Below are 26,822 nucleotides of genomic sequence, written 5' to 3' on the forward strand. Positions count from 1 at the left end.
TTTATAAGAAGGTTGAGCCATATAATATATAAAATATCTTTCAGAATAGAACCCACCTCACCATATTTCCAATTTTAAAATTTAGTAAATATTTACTGAGCATTGGCCAATTCTGTTAGGTAAACTTGTAAAGACTGATTCTAAATCTATTATGTGAATCCATGTAAGACTGTTTACATCAGAGCTGTGTTCTCAAATCAGTAGTAAAAAACTGCCTGAGGTGTTTCTGTGGTTAACTAGAAAGATTACATGCCATTGTAAAAGAAGTTGGAGTCTAATAATTCTGAGCATTTGTCCTTAAAATATTCTCAAAACAAATATTCTGCACTCTTTCATGAAGCTTTTCCAGATTTAAAGATCCATTAGAAGCATCCAGAAACACTTTGTTATCACAAATGAGTGTGTTTCCTTTTGTTCTAAGGCTGCATAATATACCTCTTTCTGTGTGTGTATACGTGTGTGTACGTGTGTGTGTGTGTGTGTGTGTGTATGTGTGTTTTATTTTCTTTATCCATGATGGACACTTGGGTTTTATCCATATCTTGGAGGATAGTAGGCTAACTGAAATAAGCCAGATGCAGAAAGACAAATATTACCTTCACTTATATTTTATTAAAAGAAAAACTGAGACCAGTTAAAGTTAACTTAAGCAAGAAAAAAATGTTTCTACAACCTGGAAGCATTCTAGACCAAAGATGGTTCAGAATGCACCTTCTATCACATGTACAGGTTATACTTAGAGCCAGAGAAGTGAACTTCAGAAACAACCTGATTGGCTGTAGTTGGAATTTACCTGATATGGTAATATTTTGGCAGCTTCAAGTTTCTGATTGACTGGAGGTTCAACTGCTATGATTGAGACTCAGTAACTTGTACATAAGTGTACACTCTTAGGATACTATTAGTTTATTCATCAAGCTAGTGTACAGTTCACTATGTACAGCAGCTAGTTTAAGCCAAATTTATTTCAGCCCAGCAATGTGGAATCTCAAAAAGTGTAATCATGAAAGCAGAGAGTGGAATAGTGGTTACCAGGGGTGGGAGACCTGGGAGATACTGGTCCAACGGTATAAAGTTTCAATTACAGAGGATGAGTAAGTTCTAAAGATGTAATATAGACCATGAGTATAGATAATAGTAGATTTTGGGTGTTCTCACCACATACACAAAAATGATAATATGTTCAGTGACAAGTATGCTAATTAGCTAGATTGTACAATGCACATGTATTCCAAAATGTTATGTTGTACACATTAAATATTAGTAACTTTTACTTGCTAATTATGCCTCACTAAAACTGGGAAGGGGGATATGTATCATCATGCATGTACTATTTGGAGATAAAATACAAAACTATGCTGTAGTCAGATCAGAAAAGAAATATGAAAATGCAACAGAACATGTATTTATAAGTCTGTTATAAATCATGACAATAGGTAAAGGCAAAGTTGAAACCATGGTCACGGCTATGAAATGGGAAACTTCTGAAGCACAACATCAAAGAAATGCCCTGTAAACTTGTGAATTCCACATGGACTGCCTTACACTGACATCTACAACTAATACATAAAGAAACAATTGCTGGGGTGACAGGTACCTATAGTCAGTCCCAGCTACTCAGCAGGTTGATGCCGGAGATGCTCTTGAGCTCAGGCATTTGAGACCAGTCTGAACACCATAGTAATGACCCAGATCAAAAAAAAAAAAAGTAAATAAATAAGACCCCAGTGGATAGACTAAATAGATTCACTAAATGTGCTTTCCTACTAAGGAAAACGGCCAACATTCAATGTTCAGTATAGTTCAGGATATGATATGATTAAGGGTTCCCATATGTATCTAATAAAAATAACAGTGGTCATTTAATAACAAAATTTAGCTTTCTTTTTTTCATAAAAAAACTTAATATGACCTTATATTACAAGTTAACTACCAAAAAAATAGGTCACTTTGAAATTACATCTTTTTAATAATTGCTAAACTGGACTATGGAGTGTCACACCTGAATAGCTGCTGTGAACATCACACTTGAGAACAGGTAAAGAACCTGTAACACAGGTTATTCCTGTGTAACACAGGATCCTGTGTAGAATAGTAAATGAATGGACTTAAAAACCTACCACACAAACCATTTACAGATACATATATAACTACCTATCTTAAAATGGTAACCAAAAGACAAATAAAAACTGAAAATACCAGGTGCTAGAAAGAATTGGTGGCAACTAGAACTCTAACACATTTCTATATGAAATGTGAATTACCATTCAGATTAGAAAAGGTTAGTAATTTCTCACAAAGATAAACAGGTACTTACCATATGATCCAGTCATCCCAGTCCCAAGTGTTTACCCAGGGGATTAAAAACATATACCCAAACAAAAACCTGTACACAAATATTTATTTAAAAATCTAGTCATAATTACCCCAGACTGGAAGCCAGCAGGGTGTTCTTTGACACATGAATAGATAAATTATGACAAGTCACAATGATGTATGACTACTCCACAAGAGAAAAGAATGAACATTAATTTCCACAAGAACATGGATGAACTTTAAATGCATTTTGCTAAATGAGGGACACAAAGGTATATATTATGTGATTTCATTTATATGACCTTTGGAAAAACGTAAATTTATAAGGATGGAAAACAGACCAATGGTTGGCATTGACTGAATAAGGAACTTTGATTACAAAGGAGGAGCAAATGTTGATTTTGGAGGTGATGGTCTTCTCAGTTTGGTATTTTGGTAGGCACCTGACTTTATGCATTGATGAAAAAAAATATAGAACTATACACCCTGAGTTTAATCTATTCAAATTTTAAAAATCAATCAGAATGTTGGCAGACCCAAGGCAAGGCATAAACACTGAAAAGGTGATAGGATAGGAAAGAAATGAGCACCATGCTCATTGGGAAACAGGGTCTGGATGGACATGGCAGGCTAAAGATAAAAGGCACACTTCACAATGCTGCATTCAGTAAATTTGTTTCTCAGAGTGATATCAATAATTCTGAGTAACAAATTAATTTACTTTATACATAATTAAAGCCAGGCTTCTCATTATAGGTAAAAGAAATTTCGAGTAAGTGAAGGGAAAATTCTAAATGAATTATGCAGAGCTAATTTGAAAACAGTGGTACAAGGGTGAAGTCAGGCTACTTTAACAGGTATCCAAATAGATAGGTACAGAGATCGATATAGACATTTGTGTACACCGTATTAGTGGGTCCTAACTCTGGTAAGACCTTCCTCAGAGAAGGTCTAGAATTTGTGATACCTGAACAGTAATGAGCCCAGAGTCCAGATCTTGGTTTCTGAATCCATTCTCCAGCAAGAGAAATGACAATTCTCTGGACAAGTGGCTCCTGGGCTATGACAGGAAAATCAGGTGCCAGAAAAATAAAGAGATACTCAAAGCAAATTAACCAAGAACAAACAAGAAAGAATGAGGTCATGTTGAAAGAACAGAGGGCTCAACCTAAGAGAGCTCTTAATAGCCAAAGGAGGAACAATTTGAGTCACAAAATAAATAATAATTATATTTGATATTAATCTATAAAACAAGTACCATGAATAGATCCCCTACTGAGAACATTCTGTGAAACAAATGACAAGTACCCTTCAATGGGTCAAGGTCACAAAAGACCAGGAATACAGGGGAAGACGGAAAAACTGTAATGAATAAGGAGGCATGACAAAAATGTAAGCACTGGGGCTGGATACTGGAGCAGGATCAGTGAAGACAAGGATAAAATCCAAACAAAATCTATACTTCAATCCATCATATTGTACCAATGTTGATTTATTGGTTTTAATAAGTGCAAATGGTATGTAAGACGTGTTACCATTAGGGAAGCTAAATGAAAGATAGCAAGAATCCTTTGTAAAATTTTGTGGTTTGACTGTTTGTCTTATTTCAAATTGGAAAAAAAAATTAAAAGAGAGAACATCTGCAACATTATAAAACAGTTGAAGGGTCGTGGTGGTACAAACATTGCTCTCTTAATGGAAGACTGATTTTAAGTCTGCAAGGATGCCACAGAGAAACTAGAGAAGAGAAACTAGATTGGTTCTGTGGACATAATGGGCAGAATTAGGATCAAAAAACTAGCTGAAGCCAGGAGCAGTGCATGCACCTGTATTCCCAGTGGCAGGCAGACTGAGGAAGGAGGTTCTTGAGTTCAAAGCCAGCCTCAGCAAAAGCGAGGCACTCAGTGAAACCCTGTCTCTAAATAAAATAAAGAATAGGACTGGGGATGTGGTTCAGTGGCTGAGTGCCCCTGAGTTCAAACCCTGGTTCCCCCCTGCCACCAAACATAATCTAGCTGGAGACAGAATAAGGCTCACTAGGAAATATAACAGGCAGAATAGTCCAAATATGGGCAAATGAGTTTGAAGGTGAAGCAAGGAGTTGATCACCACCCCTCTGCTGTATGCTCCTTCATCACCTTGCTCCTCAACAATAGTTTGGATGAGTACTACGTACCAGATTCTTTTAAAGAGAATTTTTGTCTTAACTAGCTGACTCAGCATGATGGTCTTAACAAATAAGTTATAAAATAAGTTTTACCCTGATTTACAGAGGAAGAAAACAACAGAGTCATGAAAAACCTATGTTCTTTGTGATGAAACTCTGTAAGAGGGAGGGAACACCTGTAGCTTCTTACCACCACTGATAAATGTACATGTATGGGTACTGTCCATCTCTTGCTAGTTGGACCCATAATCAAGTCATTTTGTGATGTTGTCTTATGTTGTTGTATGTAATTTTTGATTATTTGTTCTAGTATATATAAACAAATTTGATTTTTCTTTATTGAAAAAAAAAATGGCCCATATACCCATGTCATCCACATCAGCATCACTTGGGAGCAAGCAGAAATTCAGAAATTCAGAATCTCAGGTCCCACCTTCAGATCTACTAAAGAAGAATTTTGTATTTTCTCAGAGTTTCTAGGCACTTGATAGGAACAATGAAGTGTGAATAGCTCTGCTTTAGGGCAAACTGAGCTCACAACCTTAAATGCACCTCCAAAATCTGAAGATACATGGGCCTTAGATGATGGCACAATTACAGGTGACTATACCATGCATTCATTCATCATTTTGGTTTAACATTTTAATAGTTTAATTTTTAAACAATTTATGAAATGGTGTATCAGATAATAGTCTGAATTAAATGCATTTGACTAATATTAATAAAATTATAGAATTAAAGGTTCAATTAACTTAATAGTATATTCTAAAAAGAACCTCAGACATTTATGCTAATGTAAAAAAACCTAACAGCAATATCTTTTCCAAGTAATCTTGCACTTACTGCATTACTTATTATTATCGCTATTATTCTTAAATTCTATACTGTTCTTGTGTGATGTTCCCATTTCTCAAGGCAAATTCTAAATAAAAAAATTCTTCATATACACAAATATAATTAAAAATTTTATTGGAACAGCAGAAACTTCATTGGGCTTTAATATTATTTTAAAATTATTTATGAAATATGGAACACACATATAAAATTGCTACAGAAAGGCATATAACAAGCAAGAAAATTAAATAACTTTTGTATATTCTAGTAACAATATTGAAAATTTAGAAAATACCTCCTGTGTTTTTTAAGCCATAATTTTTCCATATAGGATAGACTATCTTCTTTAAATTCAATATTTAGTGGTTCTCTCCAAATTTTTAGAGTAGTTTGTACTTCACATTCTTCCAATGAGTCTACAAAAATAAAAGCAATGTGCATAATTAATTCAACTATGTTTATAAATCACTAGATCTTTCCCTTCTCTCAGGATACAGAACCTCATTTTTGAGGTTAATGTGCTTTGACATTTATCTATATAACCAAGAGTTTAAGGTATATAGTATGAAAGGGTTAAATATTGTTGATTTAAACAATGACTGTACAGACTATTTTCTTCAATAATCCCTTGAAATGAAAGGTTCTTAAGGTCACAAGATTTTTTAAAGAAACCAATTCTTTAAAATAAACTGATACATTGTACATTCTACACACACTAAATGTATTCAGTCACTGTCAATAATATTTACATATTATGAGAAGTAGGAAATAAATAATTCAGAACGACATCTGGAGGAAGACAACTGTTCTTGTGAATTTATGCCTACATAGTAATTTACTTTCAGATGATTAACTTATTTCTGAAGTACTACTATTATGGTTTGGATATGAGGTGTCCCCCAAAAGCTCACATGTGAGACAATGCAAGAAGGTTCAGAGAAGAAATGATTGGGTTCTAAGAATCTTAACCCAATTAGTGATTTAATCCCCTGATAGGGATTAACTGAGTGGTTAACAGAAGTGGTAGGGTGTGGCTGGAGGAGACTGGAATTGGGGTGTGGCTTTCGAGTATATATTTTGCATCTGGAGAGTGGAAACTCTCTCTCTCCACTTCTTGATGATGGAAGTGGCTTCCCTCTGCCACACTCTCCCGCCATGATGTTCTGCCTCAACTGGAGTCCTGAGGAATGGAGCTGGCCTCCTATGGGCTAAGACCTCTGAAATTGAGAGAGCCCTCAAAAAAACTTTTCCTCTTCTATAATTGTGTTGGTCAGATCATTTAGTCACAGCAGCAAAATAGCTGAGTAAAACAAGTATTAAACCAAAACTCACTCTTCAGAGTTTTTGAAAACAGATAAAGATTTCTGGGGATGAGAATGGTATATAATCCAGGATTACTAGTCTCTCCATCCTTCTATAGATTTCCTCTCTCTCCAGGCTTGATCGTCATATGAGGGAATATGTAGGAGGAGAGGAAAGGGAAATAGTAAAATGGCAGAAAAAATATTTCCAAATATATTTCTTCTAAAACTAGATGGTAGTCCCAATCTCATGCTATATATGCTAATCATTAGTTTCCAAAAAGAGCCCAAAAGAATGTAAGTTACTTGAATTCTATTTTTTTCCCAAGAAGTACAGAGTATTGAGGAAACCCATGAAGGAAGTTCTGAGAAAGACCAATCAGAATCCACCAAACTTAAAGAGCAAGAGTTAAGAAGAATATGACCAAGTCAGGGGAAAGGAGAGGACTCCTTTCCAGGGTAAAGCAAAAGGCCCTCTCAAGGTCCCTTTGGGCTTTTCAAACCAAAAGAAAAAGAAAGAAAGAAAGAAAGAGAGGGAGGGAAGGAAAAAGGAAGGGAGGGAAGAAGCTTCTGAAATGAAATAAAGGTAGAAATCAATAACAAGAAAACTTGAATATTTAAAGCTCACTACTAAGTTAAATAGCCAAGGAACATATGAAAAGATACACAATGTCATTTGTAGTAAGAGGTACACAAATGAAACATACAGTATTGTCTCCATCAGGTTAGCAAAAATGTTTTAACCCAGCAACTTCACATGTTGGTGATAATGGAAGGCGATCAAAATATTTCAGATGGGAGCACAAGTTGGTACAAATACTTTGCAAAATAATTCAGCTTTAACTCAAGTAGAGTGGAGGGCAGGCACACTGATGACCCAGTTATTTTCCTCCCAGGTATAGACATCCCAAGATGTCTGTGCAGAGAAGAACTGTACAAGAAAATTCATAACAGTATCTTTTGTCATGGCAAAAACAGGAAAACTCCCAAATAATCATCAACACTTGAACAGGAAACAGCACTGTACATTCATATAATGGGACACTATAAAGCAGTGAAAATGAATGATATACAACTATGCACATCTTCATGGGTGATAATCTCAATAACACAAGACTGAGTGAAATAAGCAAGTCAAAAGAATATGTACACCATAATTCCTTTTACATAATGTTCAAAGATATGCAAAATTAACATATTTTTAGTTAACTTCAAGGGAGTGAAGGGATTCAAAAAATCACAAAATTCCTGTTAGTGGTGACATTAGAAAAGAATGAAGAGGGTGGGAAAAGAAAAGTGGTGGTCCACTGGAATGGTGGTTGTATTCTGTTTTTTGGCCTAGTGGAAGATTCATAGGCAGTGTTGATTTTTGTCCATAAACTATATAAATTTTTATACAGGCTCTTTTTATCTACTTAATATATAGAACCTATCATAAGAAGAAAAACATGTACATGTACACACAACACACACACTCTTGTCATCAATCATATATACATAATATTCTGGGGCCAAAAACATTATTTCGTGTCACTGTAAGCCCTCATCTTGATTTCTCCACAGAAACCATACTGCTGACCTCATTTCCTTAGTGAAGGCATTATCCTTCACTGCTTATGATTACACCATATCAGCCTTCCTCCTATACAAACACCATGCTTCATCTTCTCCCCAGGCTTGCTTTCTTTCCCAGGCAACTGCGGCAATTCCTCCTACCTCTCAGTGCTCCAGTACTCTCCCTTCCTCTCTAAGGTCAGTCATGAACACTCTCCTTCAGTTTCATGCACACTATATACTCCATCACATAGCCTTTGTCCAAACTATTTTCTGTCCCCATTTCTTAACCCATTTTCTATTCCATAACTCAATTTCTTGATGTCTTGGGAAGCATTTTATAACCATTTTTGCCAGAATTGAAACCTGTCTAGAAAAAGAATGCTTAAAAAGTTAATTTAGAGGATCAGATGAAGGGACCAACTTACAATTAAGTGGTAAAGTTAAGGGAATAAGTGATGTTGAAAGACCCAGAGACTAAGAAGAGTGGAGAGCTGGTACCAACTCTAAGTTTGAAGAAACAGAAAAAGAGAACCATCAGGAAATAAACAAACACTGAAAGCAAAGACTGTGTAAAAGACCATCTGAGAAGTGTTTATAAGGACAGGATGCAACCACTATAAAACCACAGCACACTCACAGGAGGGTGAGCAAATACTTCCCCCCCTCTTCTTACCCTCCAATATCCTTTTAGTGTTTCCAATTGACCAAACCCAATTTGGTCAATTGGAAGCCAGAGAGCAAAGTCAACCTCTGGAATACAGAGTAAAGCAGAAAAAGCTAAGAATGGATTTTAAGGGACGCACTCAGAATGGCCACATAGTCTATATCTTTTCTGTTTAAGCCCACATTTTTCTTTCCACACTTTTTTTCAAGAAAAAAATAATCTGTTGAAATCTAGTGAAAACAAGTTCCATAGTTACTGGGATCAAATGAAGGGGCCAACTTAAAATTAAGGAGAACTCAATTGAGTGATGCTCCCAACTAAATCCTACATTATGTTTGGCACCACTAATGTACTTTATATAAGGTAAGAAGAAAAGGGGTGATGAAAAAGACGATTATTCAACACAATACTGAGTTGCTATGGTCTCCATTTTCATAGGTGGTTTTGAAGACCAAAGTGATTTAATTATAATAGCTTCCTTCCTCCATCACCCTTTCCAAGTTCACCTTACATTTTTTTAAGTTTGGTATAGTAACACAAATATTTATTCTCAAAGGACACAAGACCATCTAAGCCCTCTCTTCACTGGCTTGCAGGTTCCCCATTGAGCCTTCTTATTGTACACAACTCTAATCCATGCCACAGCAAACCCCCATAGTCCATTTTCTCCAGGCTGTGTAGTAGCAGCACAGTGGTTTCTTTGGTAATTGTGCTCAGCCAACAAGTCCTGTTTAGTGACTCTTCCTGACTTTCAATTCAGTGATGACTAGCCCCAAAGACCAGGAGTAGACTAACCTTCTGATTTAATGGAAGCATGACAAAATTTGTGGAATATACACCTCCTGTAGGAAAAGCTGCCTAACCCTGGAGATATAGTCTCCCAGACAGAACCATAGTGAACTTGACAAGTTCAGTGAATGCCATGGGTATTAACTATACCTCCTTTATAATAAAATGAGTGTCATGATCTGAGGCAATGTTGTATGATGATACCATGGTGATAAAGAAGGCTCCTGCTGGTAGATACACTGTAATCAGAGGAAGTAAATCCATATTTAAAATATGTGGTTTTCACAAGAGGACAGATAACTGATCCCATCGTGACTGATCACCCTATAACAGACACTTTCTACTCTATACCTCCTCTTAGCATAATGCCACTGATCTAACTGGACAGCATCGTCTCTGTGCAATATCAAGGTCCTTTTGGACTACATAATGCTAGAAAGCATGGGTGTCATGTGGGTCTGGAATGAGAGTCTAACACATGGGAAAAAAATCTATTTCTGATTATCTATTTTGATATAAATAGAAAATAATGCATTTACTAGGTCAGGACCAGCAAACAAGAGCCCATGTGTCAAATGTGACCCATTGTTCTGTGGCAAAATTTCTGTTTGTAAATAGAGTTTGACTGGAACACAGCCACACTCAGTCACTCATGCATCACCTATGACTATTGAAATGCTACCACGGCAAGGTTGAGTGGCTAAATAACTGACTGCCTGGCTCACAGGAAGAGTTTATGCTCTCAGGAAGTTCAGTGGCTGCTCCACAGTTGGAGAAAGTGCTGTTTTTCTCCTGTAAAGGCACAGTATCTAAAAATCAACTGTGACTGGTATCTTTACCATGTGACCAAGTTGACAGTCTCCCAAACATTTGACTTTTGTGCCAAATAAGCAAGTTACATGTGAATAATTTCTATAAAGCAGTATTTCTGCATCTTTCAAATATTTGATGATGACATTACACTCTACAATTCCCAGAATCTAGTATTACCTCAGGCATTTAGCATGGAATGTTGGGGGAGTAGGTAGGAGATTCTAGAATTTTCTACTTATGTACTGCTATAACAATCTTACAGCCATAGGTCAATTAGGGATTCGTTCCACTAACTAGTAAACCCTAGTGATACTTAAAGTCTTGAGGGAAAAGTGTCAATTCAAAGTGACCCCTGTGAATTTCTGTGCATTACCTTTCTTTATTGTGTATTAGTCTGAGTAAGTAGCTATATGTTCAACTAGTGGGGTCATACAGTAAATACAGAGTATACATTGTGGCTACATTACAGGATATCTTAGGGACCAAGCTTCTTCCTCAGTTAAGAGGTTCCAGATCTGTAGATTGTTTAGGTCTGGCAGCATCATAAAACTGAACTAATATGGTGACCCAAGGTAGATCTCTGCCTATTAGAAATGAATTTTCTTTTTTACAGGTAAAACTGTAGGCTATATGACTTTTCCATTTCAATGTGCCCCAATTAGCAACTGAAATCTCTTCAAATTGAAACATTCTAATGATTACTGCCCCATGTTTTGACAATTTCAACAGAATTTTGATGTGTATGTGCCAAAACCTAGACTCTACCATTTTCCAGATTTCCGTTACGTCTTCAAAATCAGGCAATGCAATTCCATAGACCTGCTAATTGGAAGATGGTCCCCTGGCTCTCATAGGGTTTAGTTAAGGGACACCTGAATAGGTTGCACATTATCAACTGCAACATTCCTATCTCCAAAGCCAAAAGTCTTCTTCCTCTACAAAATGTGAGGGTAGGTATAGAATTTCAACCTCTACTGTAAAATCAAGTCCAGACGGCAACTGACCAACCGGGCAGATTATCAGTGCCATTCCTGAAGTGCTTGAGTCAACAGATTAAGACCCAGGTCCTGTGTAAGCACATTTATAGTGATAAATTCAACCGGATTGAATCATACTTTTTAACATCTGTAGAAATCATGCTACTTTGACTCAGTGAAGGCAATGGCAGAGCACTTCTCCCTCCAAGTTATGCAGATCATTTGATGGAGTCTTTGACTTCCTTGTATGCCACACATTCCAGAACAGGATGTGGCTGGGATTGCATACCACTTCCCCCCCAGCATATGGTGTGTACTCAATATTTGCTCTAATATTTAAAATGCTATTTGTACTCAAAGTAATAAAAAAACAAAGAATACTCAAAGTAATAAAAAACAAAGAGATATTGACAAAAAATGACTAATAATTATTTCATAAGTGATGATGGAAGCCAGGGATGATGATCACTTATTTTCTATCAAACCAAATTAGGTTAATGAGTTTGAAAATACAGAGAGACAACTCATACACTCTCAGTGAGAATATAATTAACAGCAATCTTTTAGAGGATAATTTGATGCATCATCAAAATTTAATAAAACAAGTTACCACCGAGATGCATTTCTACATTTACAAATTTATTTTAAGGTAATTGTGTAAGTGCACAAATAGTTAAGATGGTCGTCATCTTAACTATTTCTTTTTCTTCTTTTATAATACTGAGATTCAGAAATAAAATACTCATTCGCAAAGATCTGGATAAATCATGACATATAAAGTATCATGCAACAGTTATGAATGATGATGAGTATCCCTCTCTCTCTCTGTATGAAGTTGCCCATGACACAATCACAGTAAAAATGCAAGTTAATTAGTAATATATGTAGTGTTAACCCATATTTTTTCTCAAGAATGTGTGTGTGTGTATATATGTGCACAACTATGGCTATTAAAAATTATGTGCCCAAAGTAATTTTTGATTAACTCTAGGTGGTGGAAGATTGGGTTAATTTCATTTTCTTCTTGGTAATTTTTTGTTACAATCAAATTTTTTCAAAAATAAATATTATATTATTGTTATCATGCAGTTGCCTACATTTTGAAAATCAAATTTTGTAAATGGTTTTGAACTTCTGATCTGGGGATTTTTCAACACAGTACTGGTGCTATTTTAAATACTATGTTCTTTAATGAATACAATTTAAAAGGTATTTCTACTGAAGACAATCTCAGAGCAGAAAAATTTAAAAATACATCAAATTGTGAAAATTACAAAAATAAAGTACAAAACTAACTTGCTCAATGAGAATCAGGGTACATACTACTAAGAAGAAAGAATATGAATAAAGTCTTGAAACGCTAATTAAATTGAGGAAATGTGGGGAAAACGTTTGAAGGGAAGAATATTAGTGAAAAATCCAATTATGATTGGGAAGATAGTGTGTGATGCATAGGCATTAGAAATTACACTACAGAATAAAGGGGGAATAATCAGAAGAGTTACTTCACTGGAAGAGAATGAAATTAAAAATAGTAAAACTGAATGCCTCTGTCAAGACAGATATAGGATTGAAATTTATTGTCTAACATTTTATATTCAATGAAAAAAATCAGCTAAAAGATACCACAAAATTCTGAGTAATAAAATTAATCAATTGAATATTTAAGCATATGATTTTTCTTAAATGATATTGAAAAATTCAAAGCAGAGATACTATATACTTAAGTCATCTAGATCCTCAGTGTCTAGGATACGGAAGTGAAGATCATTAAGAAAACATAAAAACAAGACAGTTCTTCGAAAAGAAAGAAAAATCAAACTTTTCCCCTGAAGTTTACAATTGATCTTGGAATGATATTTTTAAATATACATATAAAATTCTTCTCTATTTTATTGATTTTTCCATTTTACATGTTGCAATTATAGCTTGAAAATGGAATAGATGTCCTAACAACAACATCCTGCTAGGAGACAAAAAGCTGAAAGAATCCAACACTCCATTCATTTGTCAGTCACAGAAAACACATGCAAATACCCCCAGTACCCAATTCAGGGTCTGTAAATAGCTAAGCACTCACCAATGATGGTACAGCACAGAGCCCTTGAAGAGTTATAGCAAAGTCCTATGTTTATAGTTTTTAAACATCACATTTATATTCACAGAAAATGGAAATGAAGTCACTTTTATTTTATAATATGCATGTCATAATAATAGCCATACCTGGTTTTGCTGCATGTAAGTTCTGTTTCTTGTTATCATCAGGATTTCCAGTTCTCCACTGATTTAGCACTTCCTGAAAAGACTGGGCCGAAGCTTCTTCATCAAATGAAGTTCCTTCACACAAGAGCCTATCTCTCGAATTTGTACATTCAGCTCTTTTGGTTGTAGTTCCTACCTGAACCAATTAAAAATGAATCGAAGCTTGCTTTATTAAATTTCCCAAATCTTAAAATACAGGTAATACTAATTATTAGTCATTAAAATCAAACATTTTAACATGGAACAGAATGGTTTTGTCGTGCTTACTTACAAGTTTTATTGCTGTTTTTAAACTTATTAGCAATTATAAATGTCCTCTTCAAAAATTAATAAAATAAAAACCTACAGACTTGATGACTTGTCATTATGTCATTCACCACTCCCCACCCTACAAAGCTGCAACAGTCTCGTATTCATTCTTTCTACTTCTCCAATCTCCTGCTCCCTGCAATCTTCCTACATTGGAAAAAGCAGGTTTGTTTGTACATTTGTTTGAGTGTAAATCTGATCACACCACTCCTCTGTTCACTTTCTGTGCAATTCCCAGTTTCTCCCAGGATGCACAATGCCCTACATGACCTTCAACTTCCTTGCCTTGTATTTCACCTTCTCATGTTCTTCCTTCATGCTACTCTCATTCTTGTAGCTCTGGGAAACCTAGAAGGAGGCTCCTCCACATTTCCACACAGGCTTTTCCCTCACTTCCTTCAGGCTGCTCAAATGTCACCTGCTCAGATAGTTATTCCCTGATGATCTCCAAATAATGACTATTTCCCCACCACCTCATAATCCTTAACTATTTCAATTTTCTCCTCACAACTTATCTCTGTGTGAATTCATTCTACATATTAGTGCTTTTCTCTCTCCATTAGAATATAATCAGACTGAGGATTTTGTCTTTTCCTCAGTGTCAAGAGTATGGTACCTGGAAATACATAGGTGCTTATTAAGAGTTAATGAAATGAATAAATAAGTTCCATTAATGTATATGAAACACTGTGTGCTTCTTGGCTTAATGATGGTGGAGAAATTAATTCATTATAAAACACAGATCTACTCTGAACTCATAGAAGAAAATAAAAGAAGGATTTTTGCAGTTATCTAGTAATCAGAAAACAATAGACAAATTAGGAAATTTAAGCAAAATAAAAACCACACAACAGCTGAATTACCAAATGTGGATTGCCTACACTAATCAAATTGCTAAATCTCCACTGTGCATCTTTTAGACACAAAAACAGAAATCTCTATGTTTAGCCCTTAATTGAAAAATAAGCAGGCAGACTATTGGAATACAATTGAAAGTAATTATTAAAGATGTGCACAAAAATTTTTAAATACAAGCAAACATCACCTGAGAATCTGTCAGACACTAGACACTGTGTCACAGAAACACTGTTGGTAAGACCACAATAGAAATAGGTGCAAGGATAATGAATAACTTGAAGTGACATCTGAACTGGATTTGCAAAAATAAAACAAGAATTATATCAGCAAAGAGTCAAGAGCAGTATTTCAGAAAGTGGGAAGTGTATATATGCAAAGAAATGGAATCAAACAGCATTGTGGCATAGAATTGGAAGTAGTTTGTGTTGATATGGCAAAAATGGAGGATGAGAAAAATATCAAAGGTGGAAAGATGAGCAGGAACAGATCATGAGAATCCTTCCTGCAATACAGACAAAATGTGTTACACCTGTAAAACCATAGAAAGCTCCACACAGTAATGTAGAAAAGGGAATTGGGGAAGAGTAAGTTTGGATAAAGAGAAACCACTTAAAATGCTAGAGCCATGTGGTCTAAAACTCTTTACCTAGGAATTTAAGGATTTTATCATATTGTCAAATGCATATAAGCAAAACAAAATTTTCAAAATCATACTTTATATTTTAGGATGTACTGGAAAAAATTGAAATAGACTAAATATTGATCAGTGGAAGATGGATTTTAGAAAGTCATTTCACATCCAATAAATGAAGCATTTTATAGCCACTATACAGAATGAGAAAGCTATAGAATGTTTTTATATGCATACAAAAACTATATTGTTAAATGTATAAAACATGTTTTCAGGGCCTGGAGATCTGGCTCAGTGGTTAAAAGCACTTTCCTAGCACATGTGAGGCCCTGCGTTCAATCCCCAGCACCGCCAAAAAAAGAAAAAAAGTTTGCAGAACAATATGCAAATATATTAACATTTGTATAAAGAAACACACACAAAAAAACCCTAAAAATATGGATTGACTCTAGAAAGGGAGAAAATGAAATGTATTTTCCACTCTATAAAACTTACGTTCTTTCAGAAAATGCTAATTGCAGTATCTGAGATGGCAATAAGGACAGAATAAGTGACAAAACATTAAAAGAGTTTTTAGAGGCAAGCATCTGCTAGCCAGGAAGAAAGTCCTTACCAGGACCCAAGTCTGAGGGTAACTTGATCTTGGACTTCTATGCTACAGAACTGTGAGAGAACAAATTTGTTGTGTAAGTCACTCGGTCTGTGATATTTTTATAGCATCCTGAATATAGTACTACAGTAACTGATTGGATGTATAAGAAGTAAGAGAAAGGACTACAGAAGATCATCTCCTTTTTGGCTTGGAAAACTAGATATTACTAACACTTATAGATTTCGCAATAAAAGGTATGAGTTTAGTTTGAAGATACTGAGTTTTAGGAGTCTGTGGGAAGGTACTTATACATACCCAGTAAACAATCTGTCAGTATGCTACACAAATGAAGATACCCCAAAGACTCAGTGACTCCATATGAAATGGTTTAAGTATGTAGTGATTCTTGTGGCTCTCCAAAGTAGCTCCCTTCACAAGCAATAAATCAGAGATATAAGAAAATTGCATCTCTGAGCTATGCCAATGGTATAACTGCCTTCCATGTAGCTAGAGTCTTGTACAATGGCTCTTCACAATGTTTAGTTTAGAACTGTCCTATATTACTTCCACTGAGACACTGCCCAATTCTAAAAGGTTAGGAAATTTGAAGGAGCAAATGGATATCCAATGCTATACATTCACTTACACATTAAGGTATTTCTATAAGATATTTTAATATTCTCACTTTTCAGAAGAGAAAACAAAATACCAAAAAAAAAAAAAAAAACTAAGTAAATTGCCCAATATTTAAAAACTAAAAGAAAACAAGCATCATTATCTTGAACTCAGGTTTCAGCCTCTAAAATATAAGGTCTTTCTTGAGGTCATCCCTTTCCAAGTATACACCAGATCAAAATTTGAAGTTTGTTTCCTGCTAAAGAGTTAATAAAATTCTCTTATAAAAATATAGACATGAGCTGATAAAAGCTTGCCTAGCACATCATGGGATCCATAGTCTCCGAGTAACTGAGAATTAGCATAAATCTAGTTTTAAATAACTGTAAAACTGCCTGTCACCTAAAGTGTTTGGCAAAGTTTTGTATTATTAGCCTCTCTGAAATCTGACTAATATACAACTATTATATTGTACTGTGGTTTTTATTTTGTTTTTCCCAAATACACATTCAATTCCTAATATAGTAGAAATATTCAGATCATAAGGTCAAATGATCATTCAACAAAAAGATCAGTTTCACAAAGAGTCCAAGAAATCTCCTTGAAGATGTTTTCATAGTCAAGATACATGTGATTAATAAAAAGCAAATTCATGTTATATACAAAGGTGATATAATCTCTAAACTTTCACAACTCTAGTTAATATATGAACAGCAGTCTCCTTGACTATGTGAGACAAAAAAATGTCCTATTATCTTTTCCTTGGCTTACCTCAGAGTTGCTCCCCTGAAGGACTAGAGACTTGGATTTCTGATGACTTTTACTGGTGTCTTTTATAGAATTATTCCCCCCTATGCATTCATCTGGATTAACTTCCTTTATAAATCGATGGGCAACATCCAATACACTGGATAATATTTGAGATTTTGCCTATTAAAAAAGGAACAAAATATGACTAAAGAGACTAATATGTAACTTGTTAACATTAAATCAAAATTTCAGCACTATGATTCATAATATGCAATAAATTTTAATTAATATTTTTAAAGACAAACTGACCTTTTTTGCAATAATTATAATAGTGACAGCTGCCATATACTGAGGGTACTGACTTGGACTCATTCTATTCTAAACGTTTTTTAAAGTATATCATTTATTCCTTCAGGCAACTCAAAACCATAACTATTTTTTATCTATTTTAGGGATAAAGAAACTAGAGCTTAGAGAGTTTAAATAACCAGGCCTTGGTCACATGGTGAGTGGGTGGCAGAGCTGGGAAATGACCCCAGGTGTGTATAATTCTAATGACTCATATCTTTTCCACTGTGCCAACCCCAAATAGATAAGGTGTGTTATTTTGTGCATATTGCAGCTAGAGAACTAAATATATCTTATCTAGTAAGAGCCTGAATAAGCAGTAATGAGTTTTCCTTGGTGATAAAATATCTTTAGAAATTATACACCATTCAAAAGTGCACATAGGAAGTGCCTCTATCTGCAGTTTCCTAGTAAACTCCAAATTGTTCCTCATTTCATGCCTCTGCTCATGAGGTTCACTTACAGGAGTGCCTTCTCTCCTCTGTCCTCATCTTCGCCTGGCAGACTCCTACTTCTCCTTCAAGAATTATTCCAAGTTACTCCCACAGGTCTAAGGACTTCCCTGAATGTTCCTCCTCCCCACCCTCATTATAGCCATAAATCCCTGAACAGCTCTGTGCCAACCCTCATGTTGTGCCTTTCCATCACCTTTTGGTATGTCCCATCACACCATATAAATGCACAAAAGGAAAAGCAATGTTTTTTAAAAGGTTGTACGGCTACCACAGTGTCTTACAAATAGCACACAGTAAAAAATAAGGTGTGAACAGAGGGAGAAGAGCTATAGAATTATCTAATTAAGAAAAGGAATTAAAAAACAAAACAAAACAAAAAACTTTGGTCATGTTTCCAGAGGGGCTGACCAGTAAAAGGAAAATCTTGGACTGAACTTTTTATCTAAAGGGTCTCCTCTCAGCCATTACACTAGTTTGCCTAAGGACTTTGTAGACCTCCGAACCCCATCTGATCTCAAACTAAACTTCCTCCGGAAGATTGAGGATGTTCAGAGGCTCTGAGAGAATCTGGCATTAGGAAGATAAGAAATATGTCTTACTTCTTAGCAAATGTCTGCAAGGCAGAGGAAAAATTCATCAGGGATCAGAAATAATTATTTTGTACTCTCCCTTAGAAACATTCCTAAAATTTTCATCTAGTTACCAATTTAAATAGCTACAATTACACTGAAACCACCCAGTTATGACCTTCTGTAAATCTATTAGGATTCATGCAGTCTGATTCTGGAATAAATTGGTGAACATCAAATTAACTGGTGTTATTTCACACTGAATTAATGAATCACCTATGAAAATCTGACAAATGTGACCTATTCACATATATTGCTCTCAGTACTGTGGAATTTGCTCCAAATTTTTCCAGTGATTATCAAAAAGTCATATAGATCTATATAGTCTTCATTTTTAACAGAATTTCAATCCAGTACTAATGCTCCAGACTTCCAGAAATACCTACATATTAACCAATACTTTTAAAAGAGAGTAATCCACATAAGCATAATTTTAAATTGCTTAAAATAAAGATTTGTGGATTTTAAAAGCATTTAAGATGTCTAGTTTTCCTTTCGTTTATACAATTAAAAGCAATAGTACCGTTATATAAAATTACCAAGGTAAAATTATCAAATATATATTTTTATTTTTTTATTGTAAACAAATGGGATACATGTTGTTTCTCTGTTTATACATGGAGTAAAGGCATACCATTTGTGTAATCATAAATTTACATAGGGTAATATTGGTTGATTCATTCTGTTATTTTTTCCCTTCCCCCCACCCCTCCCACCCTTCTTTTCCCTCTATACAGTCCTTCCTTCCCCCATTCTTGCCCCCCTCCCTAACCCTAACTCTAACCTTAAAATTAACCCCTCCCATGCCCCATTATGTGTCATCATCCACTTATCAGCGAGATCATTCTTCCTTTGGTTTTTTGAGATTGGCTTATCTCACTTAGCATGATATTCTCCAATTTCATCCATTTGCCTGCAAATGCCATAATTTTATCATTCTTTATGGCTGAGTAATATTTCATTGTATATATATATGCCACAGTTTTTTTATCCATTCATCAACTGAAGGGCATCTAGGTTGGTTCCACAATTTGGCTATGGTGAATTGAGCAGCAATGAACATTGATGTGGCTGTATCTCTGTAGTATGCTGATTGTAAGTCCTTTGGGTATAGGCCAAGGAGTGGGATAGCTGGGTCAAATGGTGGGTCCATTCCAAGTTTTCTAAGGAATCTCCATACTGCTTTCCAGAGTGGCTGCACTAATTTGCAACCCCACCAGCAATGTAGGAGTGTACCTTTTTCCCCACATCCTCGCCAACACCTGTTGGTGCTTGTATTCTTGATAATCGCCATTCTAATTGGGGTGAGATGGAATCTTAGGGTGGTTTTGATTTGCATTTCTCTTATTTCAAATATATATTTTTAAATAACACAAAACAAAGATTTTTTTCCTGTCTTAAAGTGAATCCTGCTCTTGATATTCTAATAATTTTTAGCTAACGTGTTAAAAAAACTCAGAAATATCAAAAGCTTTTAAGTTAAATTTCCTGCTAAAAAAGAAGATAAACATCATGGATAATTGACAAAATCGAATGTTATATCTGAATATCTGAAAGTCTTATTAATTTAGTAAATAACTGAAATTAAAAAATCCAATAAATGGGAATATTCTTTCATAGAAAATAATATACATTAAAATATAACTTTCCTCCTTTGTAAAACTGTGTATGTATACTTTTTTTTCTTCATTTTAATTAATCATACAAGGAAAGAGGACAGACACCTATGATCTCTTTTACATAGACAAGTACTTGGAAGTTCAGAAAGTCTAGGTCAATGTCAAACAGCTGCAGAATCTTTGGACTTGAATTAGAATAAGTCTTCTTCTAACCTAACTCTTTTTCTGTACTGAGTTCTCATTAGCCTTCATGACACAGAAAATGTTATTTACATTCATTTCCTGAAAATGGACATGTTACATTTTTTTCTAATACATTTAAACATTGTTCTGCCCTTTAAAAAATAAAACTCCATAAAAGTATAATTCTGCATATGATTGCCTATGCAAAAATTAGGTGGTTTGGGTTTTGTTTTTAACTTATTTTTACCTGTCCATTTTTATATTTGACCAAATACATAAAAATAAATTTTAGTCCCCCATATTAAAATGTAGGAAATAGAGGTTACTCCCAATTCATAAAACATAATTCCCATGAAGAATTACTGTCAGTCATTGAGGACACTGTCCCGAAAATTTTTGTCCCTACTTAGAAAGACATACAAATTTACAACACAAAACACATTACCTTTCACTCAATAATCTATCATTTTAAATAATAGTCAATGAACAGGAATGTAAAGAACATTATTACAATATTTAAAATAGTTAAATGACTATATTAAGTGTAACACAATGCCATATATTAACAAAATACTTTTGAATTTTAAAACTCAACTCAAAGATAGTTTCCTTTCCATCTCCTAAATGTGAAAATTTAATTATAGCAATACTGCTAGGCAGTAATAGGAAGAGACTGAAAACATATAAAATTAACTGTGCAACTGCTCTACATGTTAAAAAGTGTTTTAAAATCAAACCAAAACAGACTTCAGGGCATATAGTAAATCATGTATTTTACTGTAGGATAGAAACTTAAACTAGAGCCAAAGAATATGATTTACTACCAGTATTTCCAGATTTCCCCACATCCTTCACTATACTGTGTGATGGTAGGATTTCATCTGGTAACTATTCTAAAATTCTTACCTGCACGTTTTTTTCCCCTAGAATGATATTATCTTTCAAATTACACTCTAGAAGAATTCATCACTCTGACAATGTATCATTAATCAAAGTAAAGAGTATAGCATTTTGGAATGGATGGCACCTTGTAAAAGTTAAGGTCCAAGAGCAAAAGTTTCGGTTTGGTTAGAAAAATGAGGTACTTTATGGTAGTGTCAGTGTTTCAGAACAGTAACTACCATTGTCATCCAAATCACTAGCTATTCAGCAATAAATATTAATGATCCTGTTGACATAGTCCTACCTTCTTATGTGATCCAGAAGTTTCAGCTCAAGGAAGTTCACACACAGTTTATACCTATGTTACTTTGTAAGTTTGAAAAAAGTGGGAATCTCTCCTTTCGTACTTCTAGCTTTCATTTACTTTCCAGTTGTAAAATTTTAGGAGAGATTTACTGCAAACCCAGTGTTGCATAAAAAACTGAAGATTCTAGACTCTGCAGAAGAGTTCTGTAATTTCATGTGACTTTTCTTTACAAATAACTATGAACATACACCCGTACATACACACAAACAGAGAAAAACAAATTGTCAAAGAACTTGAGAAACATCATAAACTTATTGGTGGCAGTGACTGTTGAATATGGTTTGGGACTTTAATAGATGAAATAACTTTAGGAAGATGAAGTTATATATTAAATTTACCTGTTAATAAGTACAACCTTAAAAAAATAAGTACAACTTTAATGTTTTATGTTTAAGTGAAAAATAAATTTAAATTAAAAAACTTGAATTTAAAAAATAAACTTGATTCAAATTTTTAGAAATTAAGTACATATAAATAATTTCTTTAAAAAAAAAAAACATGACTTTTGAAAACACCTTCTTCTCATTTGGGAATATTTTCCCAAGCACAGTTTGTTCTGGTTTCTTTGATGGACATTACCTCACATGCAGGTGGGAAAAGCGGGGATGATATCTGCATAACTCTGGAGTCCTATTGGTTCTTAAGTTTTTCTTTTCTAGCATTTTACTGTTTTAAAGTAATCAGGAACAAGTTTTCTTACAGTTAAACCAAAACTTAGCAATAAATTAAGACAATAAAAAAAAGATGGAAATCTATAGTAATGCCTCCTCTTAATACAAGTTCTGATTATTTTAATGGCTTCACTGAGTTGATGTACCTAGCAAAGATGAATACAGATAAGAAATTGCAGACACCTCATCCCCATTCAAAACAATTGATTAATAAGGGAGACTAAATCTTAATACAGGTTTTGTTTTGAAATTCCAGTTGTTATGATTTCTGTTAGAAGGCAAGTCTTGCAGTATCTACATCACAGAGAAGGAAGTCCTCAGGGTGAATGCTAGGGTTTTAAGTAGGATTGCCAACTCGTTTTGTTGGGGTTCCCAAAACAAAATACCATAGGATTTAAATGACTGTCCCTGAACCCTAATTTTCTTTCAAATCTCATGAATTAGGTGGGGAATTTTCCAGAGTGAAAAGATGTTTAGGAATCATTTAGTGTTAATCAGCAACACACATGTACTGAAGAATTATGCTTTAGTTCTTAATAAAATAAACTTTTTAAAAAATTAAATCTCATCAAAACATTGTTCAAGATTTATTTATCCAAAAAAAAAAAAAAAAACTACAGATAATCTTAGTACAAATTTATTCCCTAAATATAAACTTTACACAACTCTGAATTTTCTATGAAGCTTAAAAAGAGAGATATCCATAAGTGATTTGATCAAAGGTTTCATCTAATCTACTATTAGGAACAGAAGGAAAAAAGAAAAAGTTAACTTTGGGCCAGGAAGAGAAGTACAAAGTTGAAAAGAAAAGAAAAAGGCAAGAATTTCCATAAAGCAGACAACGGGAAAAGACAGAATTTGAGGAAATTCTTCTATATAAATTCATAAAGAAACAAGAGAAAACTAAATATTTATATGGTGACAGAAAATTGTGATGGGGGAGACTCACAGCAGAATCATGTTTTTAAATCCAGTTCTGTTCATCATATTTATAAAAACAGATATGGTATTTGCATGAGTAGTACAACAAATCAATGGTATAGAAATAGCTACTTATTGCACTTATTGCAAGCTAGACAGAAATCAAATCCTGGAAGTGTAAAATTCATGTGGCTGAAGTTTATTGCTTATTCCAGCAACATATAACTTTAAGCAGAATTTAAGAGATTCTTAGATTTACCTTTCCTGTAAAGGTCTGATTTTTATCAGTTTTTATTAATCAATGATTTATACATTATTATGCCTCCTTGATACACAAAGAAATAATAAAAATGAGCAAGGATTTTATTACAAATGAAATTTATTGTTCAATAAATGGTGCCAAATATAACTAATCCGGATTTGATATTTAGTACAATCATAAAATAACATCTGAAAATATTGAAATAAGACACATACAATCCAGTTAAAATATTTTAAAATAAGACAAGATAACACATTATGTAATAGCTTGAAAAGTAATGTATCATCAAAAATTTTCATTACCTGATGTCAAGGAAAATAGCATGATTTAGAGATAAATAATTGTGCCTTTTAAATTTGATTATAATTATAAAAAATTCTACTTAGCAATCTTAAAAGTGAGCAAGTATAGCAAAAAAGTCACACAGGAAATTCACACCTGCAATCTTGCTTTCTATTTGCAGTTTTGATGCCATATAATTATGCACTATATTAATTATCTTAGCAAGTACTTACTATTGTTTTCAACTAATATTACATGTATAATTCATCCAGATGAGTTGGCTGTTCTCAGCGATTACTCCTATTTGAGCTACATGAAGAACAAATGATTTTGTATGCAATGATTTGAATAACAGATTTTTCAACATAGAGGGGAAAACTCACAAACAAATAGCAATCAAAAATTTGCCATATTTGGCTTTTAAATATAGTATTGCTCCTGCATCACAATTGGACAATTTTTACCCCATAAAGACCAATGAACATAAAATATAGCAAACAAAACTACTGTAAAATTTCCCAAACTCCCTGGAAAAAAATCGTGAGCCAACATAGGGAGCACCTGCAAATTGTAAAGGTTCCTCAAATATCCCAACATCAATATCATTGAGTAAAGTTCAGACATTTGGTTAGACTAATGACCTTTACAGTCCCCTCCAAATTTGATATTCTATTATCCTTTATCTGGATTAGGAGGAAGTCAGTATTTTTAAACATACTCTGATAAATTGAGCTCTAAAACTTTAATTCATCATTTTATATCAAAAGTCTTCCAAAATATGTTTTACTATGTCACTCTTGAAAACAGTCCTAAGTACATAATGCCATATTGTCAACTACAGGCACTATGTTGACCAGCTGATCCCCAGGGCTTATTCATCTCAGTAACTTTGACTTCATATCCATTGAATAACATCTCCCCCATCTCTTCTCCCTCTTCTCCATCAGCAACACTATTCTATTTCTGCTTCTGTAAGGTTGAATATTTTAGATATCTCATAGAAGTGGAATTATGCAATATTTGTCCTTTTGTACCTTACTTATTACACTTAGCATGTTTTCTAGGTTCACGTTAAGTGTTTTTACCACATGCACACATACGCACATGCACACAACAAAGGGACATAGAAAACTTGTAGAGGTAATAGATATGTTTATTGCCATAATTGTAATGATGATATAATGGGTATATGCATATGTCAAAATCTATCATTTTTATACAGTAAGTGCAAGTTTTTATTTCAATTATACCCAATAAAACTGTGGGGGGAAAATTCCTGAAATACAATAGTAATCAGTATTCTTTTCAGTAATTCTTTGGATTCATGGTCATTAATGTAATTTAGTTTTCTAGGCATTTAATGTAAATGGTGTAGGCATAGGTTTGAATTTCTACTAATATTTCATCCTGATTAATAATGCTTAATGTAAGTAGCACCTGCTATAAGGAGACTACTTGAATGTCTGTTGTTTAATCTGATCCTTACAAGTAACACTTCAGAGTTCTGAACTACATATATGAGTTCTAAAATATCCCCCTTAACACAAACTTCACAGGCACACCCTCCTCTATCTTTGAGATTGAGTTAGGCCATCTCTGATTGATTCAGGTCTTATACTTTAACTAAGCTCTCTATTGTACCTGTTAGTCTGTACGTGCTTTTATATGTATATAAAGTACATATATATGTACATATATACTCCCTAAACTATGTTCTCGCCTCTTTACCAATTTTGCAATCACTTTGGAATACAGTCTGACAGTTCTCCAGTCAATAATAGAGTGACCATATAATTTAGTATTTCTACTACCAGTGATCTAGTCAAGAAAAATTAAAGCCATAAGTGCATGCAAAAAATTGTATACAAATATTCATAACAGCATATTCATAGTAGTCAAAAATGGAAACCACCTAAATATCTATTACACAGTGAATGAATGAATTATGTGTTATTATCCATACAATGGAATGTCATTGGATCCCCAAAATAAATGCAATACTGAAATGTGGTACAACATGAAAGAACCTTGAAAACATTAAGCAAGTAAAAGAAGACATTCATAAAAGACTACATATATATTATTCCTTTGTTATAGAGTACTCAATATAGTTTAATCTATAGAGAAAGTAGATTAGCAGATGTCAAAGGATGGGGGGAAGGGTCAGATAATGGGAAGATGAGGATGGTAGCAAAAGGGTATGAAGTAGAGTGTTTTTTTTGGTTTGAGTTTTTTTTTTTTTTGGGGGGGGGGTAGTACCAGAGATTGAACTCAGGAGCCTGCAACCACTGAGTCACATCCCCAGCCCTATTTTGTATTTTATTTAGAGATAGGGTCGCACTGAATTGCTTAGCACCTCATCATTTCTGAGGCTGGCTTTGAACTCTCGATCCTCCTGCCTCAGTCTTCCGAATCACTAGGATTACAAGCATGTGCCACCACGCCCGGCTGTTTTTTGTTTTGTTTTGTTTTGTTTTTTTGAGGTGACATAATGTTCAAAAATGAATTGTGCTGATAGTTTACATACCTGTGAATATGCTAAAATCCACTTAATTATACACTTTGAATAAATTTATGGTATATGAATGATATCTTAATAAAGCAATTTTTCAAAAAAATCTTGTAATGATTCCTGGACAAGTGTTTTTCATTGATTTTTTGGGTGTCTCATCAGTCTATTTTTTGAAATTCTAATCAATCAAAGATTTAAGGGCACTCTGACCAAGAGGTCTGCACCAGTTAACTAAACATTCAAATTCTCAATCCTC

General features: G+C 34.2%; 1 protein-coding gene across 4 annotated transcripts in view; it reads right to left on the reverse strand.

Annotated features, from left to right (window-relative positions):
- The window catches only part of Zbbx (zinc finger B-box domain containing), a 138,922-nt gene that overhangs the window by 60,744 nt on the left and 51,356 nt on the right, over nucleotides 1-26,822 (reverse strand). For all 4 annotated transcript variants that reach the window (XM_047564471.1, XM_047564472.1, XM_047564469.1 and 1 more), the window contains 3 exons: nucleotides 17,457-17,615; nucleotides 13,642-13,816; nucleotides 5,613-5,733 (listed from right to left, as the gene is read on the reverse strand). In XM_047564471.1, the coding sequence (XP_047420427.1) occupies nucleotides 5,613-5,733; nucleotides 13,642-13,816; nucleotides 17,457-17,615 (455 nt within the window). The remainder of the gene's footprint in view (nucleotides 1-5,612; nucleotides 5,734-13,641; nucleotides 13,817-17,456; nucleotides 17,616-26,822) is intronic.

Source organism: Sciurus carolinensis, chromosome 9 (genome assembly GCF_902686445.1).
Source record: "Sciurus carolinensis chromosome 9, mSciCar1.2, whole genome shotgun sequence".
Taxonomy (NCBI): Eukaryota; Metazoa; Chordata; class Mammalia; order Rodentia; family Sciuridae; genus Sciurus; species Sciurus carolinensis.